General features: G+C 45.0%; 1 protein-coding gene across 1 annotated transcript in view; it reads right to left on the bottom strand.

Moving 5' to 3' along the window:
* Positions 1-6428: 6428 nt before the first annotated feature.
* LOC112464355 (matrix metalloproteinase-19-like) overlaps positions 6429-8416 on the bottom strand; it is a 3043-nt gene continuing 1055 nt past the window's right edge. Inside the window, exon 2 of the mRNA XM_025031298.1 lies at positions 6429-6958. Within this exon, the coding sequence (XP_024887066.1) occupies positions 6429-6958 (530 nt within the window). The remainder of the gene's footprint in view (positions 6959-8416) is intronic.

Here is an 8416-nt window from a genome sequence, read left to right as displayed (position 1 = left end):
CCGTATTTCTCGTAGATGACGTGCCAGCGGTCGGATTAAAAATTTATTTAAAAATAATTAAAAGCCGGAACTGTCGCTGACACCTATCAGGAACTGTAGAACTCTTCGAGAACTATAGAATTTTATGGTAAAAATCAATTTTTTTGGAATTTGAGGTGCTCGCGGTCAGATTAAAAATTTGTTTAAAAATACTTAATAACCGGAACTATTGCTAAATCCTGTCAGGAACTGTAGAACTCTTCGAGAACTATAAAATATCATGTTTAAAATTAATTTTTTCAAAACATGAGGTGCTACGGATAGTTAGCACCTTATATTTTCAATATTGTTTTTTTTTTTAACTAAATCAACGAAACTATTTCTAAAACCTATCAGGAACTGTAGAACTATTGCGGGTGCAAATGGAACTGTTGAAAAAACTTCTGATTTTTTAAAGTGCGGTGCCACTTTATAGAAACCTCTTTCACCACCTTTATGAAAAATTTTTCTTTACAAAAACAAATGGTGTGACGTTGCACGATGTGCACGTCACAGTCTTCGCCACTCAAACCTTTATATTGCGCGCGTATTGCCTAGTTTGTAGTTTTCAGGAAGAAGAGACCGGGAGGCCCGTTTGGGGCAGCGTGGCGCCATCTGCCGGTGTGGCGAAGCGCCCCGATCTAGGGGGCCGCGAGTCGAAGCCGCGGAAATGATCCCGGCACTGTTGGGTCAATCGCGATCGTGGACTGACGTACGGCGAGAGCCTTCCTGTTGCGCCGGGAATAAGCGAGGGCGGCGGCCCTAGGAGTTACGATGTGAAGAAAGGAAGGACGAGATGTAAACGACCAGTAATCCCGGACCGCAGGTATCGTCATTGGGAACTCAATGTCTCGTAAATTCAGTATCCTTGAATAATGCGGGTATGATGATTTCAGATCTGAATTTTTTTCGACTGGATGCAGAGCAGCCGTCACGGCCCACACAAAACACGCATTGTCCATTAATCGCACATTGATTACCGCTCTCTTCGTTTTAATGTCTTTAGGCAATTTCAAGTGACACCCCGCGCGCAAAGGATTGTACCTGTTGACGCTCACCGTCAAATTGAGGATTTGAGTCAAAGCCCACCCACTGTCGCGTTCCTGGAACTCCTCGAGTTTCGCTAATGTGGGCTGGATAACGTGTCGCTCGTACCACTCGCGCAAGTGCGATGTACGACAGAGAGTTCTATGTTTTTTGTACATATACTCTTGTAACCATGCGCCCTAAAACGCATCATTCCCGGCGAGCATCAGCCGGATGCCGCCCGGCCGAACACCCGCCGGGTGAAACAAGGCACGGTGTGCCCTTTTTAAACTATTAATCTCGCGTATCAGTCCGCAAACGGACTTAGCGCGGCAACCGACTCGAAGCGCCGAGCGGTGCCGAAAACGGCCGAGAGCCACCGAACGCAATCGCGGCGTCGGGGCACCGTACTTCCCGAACGCTCCACCGCTCCATCCCGGCGCGCGCGATTGCCGTCGCGTATACCCCCGCCACGCCGACACGCCACCGCGGGCGTATATAAACCGAGCAATGTTGCAAGATTTTAGATTCCGCCGTGAGCCAGCAAACCGATCCGACCGATTCTCCGCTGCTCACGGATCCCGAAATCCCACAGTCGAACAACCAGGAGGTAGAGAGCGTTCTCTGCCTCTGCCGAGTGAAGCATCTAGGCGGTTGACTCGAACTTCCATACGAACACCTGTGACACCGAAGTGAACCAGGGTAAGAGAGTTCTTCTCTTACTCGCCAAGGGTCTTGGCCACCCGGTGCCGCCTCCCGCCTACACGAATCGATGCGCTAGGAGATAGAGAGTACTTCTCTATCTCCGCTAAGGGTCTTAGCCGCTCGATATCACGTCCAATCGCGATCCAGCGCCTTACGCGCTCACTGCCGCCGCTATCCAAATCTGCGATACCGCGTCACCCGCGCCGAAATCGCACATCGTACTTCAGCGAGTCCGCACGCCTGCCGATCCGCGAAACTCCGCGATCTCCGTGTATCGTTGCTTTACCGGCGTCTGCAAGCTCCGTGATATCTGTATATCACCGCCGTTGTAACCGCCTCCGCAATCTATTACCTGTTCCCATCGACTTCGCGATATCTGTACGTCACCGCCATTGTAACCGCGTCCGCGACCTATTACATGTACCCAGCGACTCCGCGATATCTGCATATCACCGCCAGTATAACCGCGTCCGCGATCTATCACACGTAGCCATCGACTCCGCAATCACTGTAAATAATAAACATAATTGAATAAACCTTATTTTGTTTTGTTATATTTTAACCGAGTCTTGTGTCTTCCTCCGCGCCTACTCCAAACCCTGACCAGCCGCGAGCTATATCCGCGCTTCGGAAGCTAAGTTGTTTTACTCTTATTGGCACGTTTATCACCCGCCACAAATTCTCCGTTGAACGCGGTGTTTACTTTGACACAGTTATGTATTTTTATAATGTCTCGCACTCGCTTGCACACTACGCTGCAGGCGTCTTCCAAAAACTGTCGCGGTTCTATATGGTCTGTATTAATTACCGCACCGGTCATTATTCGCGTTTTGAACGCGGCATCGATTTCTCGCCATACGAGTTCTGCCGCGCGCGTGTCGCCACTGTTTTCGGTGTTCGCATAATCACCACCGCTATGGATAAATTGTTTTTCCAATCGCGACTTTACATTCTCGAGTCGCGTTATTCTGGCAACCAACGATTGCCTCTGCCCGATCATTGGATTGTTGGAGAGCCGCTGACGTTTGGCATTACTGCGTGTTTCGAGCTGCTCGACGAATTCCGCGCATTGCAGCGCCCATGTGAAAAATTTATCCACGGTAGCTACTTGGTCGGACAGCTCCAATAGATCGCGTTCGGTTTGCTCGAATTGATCCATGTTTGATCACTTTTGCACTATTCTTTTATTATATCGCTTCACAGCACTTGCACATCATAACGTGTTTAACCACACGATAAATCTCGATACTTTTCAACCGATGTATCTCTTTCAAATCTTACTACTGCGACTCGATGCGTTTTATTCTTTGTTATATATACCCTTTGCCCTCTCTCTCGCTCCAACTGATTTTTTGAAAGATCTTTTCCTTTGTCTCGCGTACTGCGTAAATAGATTGTTTAGTCTACGCGATAACACCCCCTTTTCCTAGAAAACATTTGTTTACGACGAACGTGTCCCGACAGGTTCGATGCGTTATCGGGTAGATTATCGTCCCGATGACGTCATTTTTTCTTTTGTTTTTTTACGTATTGCGTAAATATATTGTTTAGCGAATTTGTTTAGTTTACGCGATAACACCCCCTTTTCCTAGAAAAATGTTGTTTACGACGAACATTTCCGACAGGTTCGATGCGTTATCGGGTCGATCATCGTCCCGATGACGTCATTTTTTCCTTTGTCTCGCGTACTGCGTAGATAGATTGTTTAGTCTACGCGATAACCGCCCCCCTTTTCTTAGAAAAATGTTGTTTACGACGAACATGTTCCGACATCACTGCGACCGCGACGCGGCCGCGAACGCGGACTTCTCCTTCCGCGGACCCGCGGCGCGGATGAGTCATCTCGGTGAGTCATCACGGTTGTATGCCAACTCTCTCCCCTCCTCCTTTCCCACCTAACCCGATACCTTGTGTAACCCGCCCAGTAAGCAAGGAACATTAAATTAACGTTTAGAAATATTGACTTTATGTATATTTTTTAAACGTTTTTTAATAATATTATACACATATTTGAAAAATATTATTTCGTAATATGATTTTCTGAATGTTGTTAAAATATTTTAAAAACGTTACAGGAAATATTTTTCAAATGTTATTCTGACATTTATTTGAGATCAATGCAACAGTTCCAAAATTCCTTGTAATTTGGACTTGGAAATAACGTTGGTAGTATATTAATATTCTGTTATTAGAAGGTTATTGTTTTATATTGTGCGGAACGCTCATCGCGACAGCCATGATGCGTATATTATCCTACGTACGATGCGTGAGTGCGTATACACGCGTGTGGATCGAGCAGTGCGGAGTGCTCTTTATTTACAGTATATTTATATATAAGTAAGTAACTATTATATTCTAAAAGTTGTATGTATAGGAACTGAGTATCAAACTTTTTATTCTAATAGAAGGAAAGAACGATGCCTTTATTGTTTATGAAATAAATCAATTATAATTTTAAGTAGAGTCGAATCAATGTATTACATTCGGTTGCGCAGGAATGCAGCAATTAATGTTTATCTCCATTAGACAATGTCAAAGTAATTTAAACGAAATCAAATTAATGCACAATATAATAAACAATCATAAACATATGCAAAGAACGTAAATCATACAAGAATAATTCAGTAAATGATTATATTGAATTGGTGTCATTGATGATTGAAGTTTCTTTAATATTTTTTATCAGATATTTCATCTTTTTTTTATAAATCAAATTACTAAGTTCAAGTAATGTTTCAGCAGAGAACGTTTAATAAGAATATAATTTCTGAAATGAAAGATTATGTTACAATAGTGTGTTGTACTTCAATCATTATTGACCTGGATAAACTTATAAGTTAAATCTAAACTAATATCGCAAATTATTACCAAATATATACAGAAAAACACGCAAGAAATAGAATAATAATAATTACGGTTAATAAAAAGTAGGAGAGTAACCACCACTTCTACACAGGGATCTCGCTTGCGGTTAGGGGGGTCGGGGGGTGCCTCGCTGCCGCGGGGGGAGCGCCGTAAGCGGTGGGCGAGGGGGTCGAGGGACGGTGTTAAGGGTCATCGGAGGGCTACGCGGGGGGAAAAGATTGCTGGGCGAGGGAGAGAGCGCGACGCGGGGGACGGTTGTTTACTGGTATCAGGTCAGGTTAGGCACCGCAGGGCCGCCAACGGGGGCTCGGCGCGGGGACGCGGGCGTTCCGAGGGGGGGCGCTCGGAGCGGCGCTCGCGCCGTTACCGACCGTTTCGGAAAATCGCGCTCCAATTTTTTTTCGTTTACGCTCGCGCGCGTCCGGGCGCGTCCGGACTCGCCCGAACTCGCCCGAACTCGTTCGAGGTCGCTCCTCTCGACGTTCGGGGGAAAAAAAAAAATGCGTTCGAGGTCGTTCGTTTCGCGGGGGTCTCGTTCGCCCATTTTCGTCGTCGTTTTTTTTTACTCTCGGTCCGAAAGTCGTTTCGATCCGCGTCGCGGACGACGCGATCGCCGCGACATCGGGGGTAAGCGCGGTCGCGCGGAGATAGGTTTACGGATCTGAGAAAAAGGGGGAAGAAGAAAGAGAGAGCGCACAGATGAGATACGTATATAGTTTTTTTATTCAGAAAAATAATACACACGCGTTTACATTGTTTCGCTCGTGTGAATATATACATTTTGTAGACGCGACATTGTTATTAGGATCGGAAACAGAGCGCGGTAATCTCGCAGTCGACGATGTTGTCAGGATCGAAGAAATCGTTCTTCAGTATCGCAGTCTGAACCAAAGTATCCATTTTCATCGCGTTGGCGGCTATCTCCCGATAGCGCGAAAACTTCGCGTCGACCTCCTCGGTCGCCGCGCTCAGCGCCCGGACGACGCGATCTATGCAAAATTGGAGATCGTACAGCGTGAGCAGGGTTTTGAGCACCATCGCCACGCGAGCCAGGTTGGGTAGTTCCATACGTAGGATCGGCGCGTTGTTGATCACTCCGAATCGCAGCGTCATCCCTTCGATCGACATCGGCGAGAGGGGGCGAGTTACGTCGGAGAGAGCGCGTTCCATGCACGACAATATGTCGCGTTTGCGCTCGACCAGTCCTTTCCACATGTCGAGCGTCAGGGAGATTTCCCTGCCTTGTTTGTCTCCCAGGGCAATATCCACGTACAAAGGCGTGGTATGAATACTGTACCACGGCGACTTGATCGTGATACCTATGGCTATGTACTTGTAGCCAGTCGTTGTCAGCAGATAACGCGTCGTCAGGACGCGCACCGCGGGCAATTCGACGGGCTGGTCGGTGGGAGAGCGAAAGTTGGAACGAAACTCCTGATGATGACGACGATAATGGCGATCGTCCTCGACGGGCGCGTCGGTGGGAGGATGAGAGCTGCGACGCGACTCCTGGCGATGAGGACGATAATGTCGATCGTCCATCAAACTGATCTTTCGCATTTTATTGCCGTTGTCGTTCGCCTCCGAATCCGCCGTCTCCGGAGGGGAAATACTCCTCGGCGCGGGTCGATCGGCCAACGTTGAGAACATTTCGCACTGCGCGCCGCGGTAACCGTTCGTTTCTGATATTTTTTCCGACGCGTCGTATTCGGCCGACGACGCGCACTGATGCCTTGGAGGGGACACATCGGTATAAGTAGGAAAGATCTGACTTATGTCGCGCGTGGCGTGGTGTGGGAAATTTGCGCAGTCCTTTACTTCCTTCGGCGGATGCGGAGATCGGAGAGCCAAACGCCGGTTTCGTCATCGTTCGAATAATCGCTCGCCGCCGACGTTAACGAGTTATCGTTGAGGCGTACGATTCGATCGAGGAGATCGCGCAATTGCTGCAGCAGTTCGACCTTAGGGCAGACGATATTTAGCATCCGCAGATTGAATTTACCGGCCGACGAGACGGTCCTCGTAAATTCGTTGAATTTGTAGAACTGCGCCCGAGTGGTGAAGTACAGATTGCCGTCGACGTAGCGGAAGATCGACGTCACGCCGGTCGGTATTCCGGGAAACGTCGCCTCGAGGGGCGTAAATTTGGCGACTCTCTTGTCCTTGTCGCATTCGTCTATCTCGCCCACCGCGTTACCGTTGAACACCACGAAGGAACGTCCTCTGTGGGTGTTCACCGCTCCGTTGATCAACGTGTTTTCGGGAAATCCGAGTTCTTGCAGGGTCTTCGGCCAACCTGGCCGCAGACTAAATTCCGGATATTGAACCAAGTATACCAAATTATCTACGAACACCACGAGATCGCCGAACGAAGATTGATAGGCGGCGGCCTATTGTCACGCGCGTGTAATTGTCGCGAAGAAAGCTCATGTGATTCGAAAGGGCTAAAGGTCCGTTGTACGTCCTACCGTCCAGATTGATCGACCAAACGTAACGTTTGTACGAGATGTACATTCCATTTTCCAAAATCAATATCCCGTTCACGCGATCGAGGCTGCACAGGTCCGGCGATGGCGGCGGCGGCGGCGCACAGTGGGGACAAATAGAAATTTACTGTTCAAAAATCGCTACAGACCGTAATTCTTAACCGATCGAGACGTTTTTTTTTTTAAATTAATTGTTAATAAATTTCCCACAAAACTGTGGAGTTCGATTTTTTAAAAAGACTCTTTAAAATGCACAATATTAATAACAATTTGAAAATTATTTTAACTTGAAGTTGAATTAGAAGAATTAAAGTTACTTTTGCATTGAGCTAGCTTACGTAACAGTTTTTAAGGTCACTAAATACGAATCTGTTAGAAACAAATGTTAGAATTAATATTTGACTTTTGACAGTCGTCAAATTAAAAAAATGCATGTTTTGGCTGAATATATTCTTTTACTCGAATTATTTTGCATTTGTTTCATATTTATTTATTTATTACTATATATATATATTTCACAACGTTTCGGCCCAAATTCGGACCCTCTTCAATTGAACTCTTTCACAAGCATTCGACAGGCAATTCGTGACACTGTACCCGCAAGTCAAAAATCGAAGACTAGGCAGAAAAGGAATTCCATTTTTGTATTGCGATCGCTTAAATATTATAAATAACAAAGGACCTATAAAAGTAAAAAATCTTGACTTACATGATTTGTGCGTTGTCAGTAAAATATAATAATGTCAGTGTTAGTAAAATATAGTGTAAAAAATAATAAGAAGTCGAAGTAGTATAAAATTAAATGTGTATATATAGAGCGTGTTTAGGAAGCACGTTTGTATATCCCGATTGCAAAAAAAATAAATGTAAAAAATGTAAGATAAATAAATAAATAAATAAATAAACATATATTTTTACATTTATTTTTTTTTGTCTTTTTGCTTTATATTTTTTTAATCTGTCGCTAAAAAGGTTTTGTAATAATAATATAGTAACAATTTTTATATTGTTACAATAAAAGGAAAATATTATGCAATTACTCTTGTATTAGTAAATTCTGGGTTTCAGGATCAATGGTCCTTACTTTTTTTGTCGACAAGTTTCTCAGACAAGTAATTAATGGATCTGAAGAAATTAATAATTTAGGCATAATATCTTCGTTTGTTAGTAAGCGAGAACATTTTCTTGTATTGTAAAGACGAAAACGTTTGAAATCTTTATTTCGAGCTTCTGCGACTTCCTCCGATAACCGTCCAATTGCAAGATGAAAATATCGAATAAGATATATATATATATATATAGTAATAAATATATAT

The sequence above is a fragment of the Temnothorax curvispinosus genome, unplaced genomic scaffold, assembly GCF_003070985.1.
Source record: "Temnothorax curvispinosus isolate PA1 unplaced genomic scaffold, ASM307098v1 QBEX01014133.1, whole genome shotgun sequence".
NCBI lineage: Eukaryota > Metazoa > Arthropoda > Insecta > Hymenoptera > Formicidae > Temnothorax > Temnothorax curvispinosus.
This window is presented reverse-complemented; position numbering and strand designations above follow the sequence as displayed.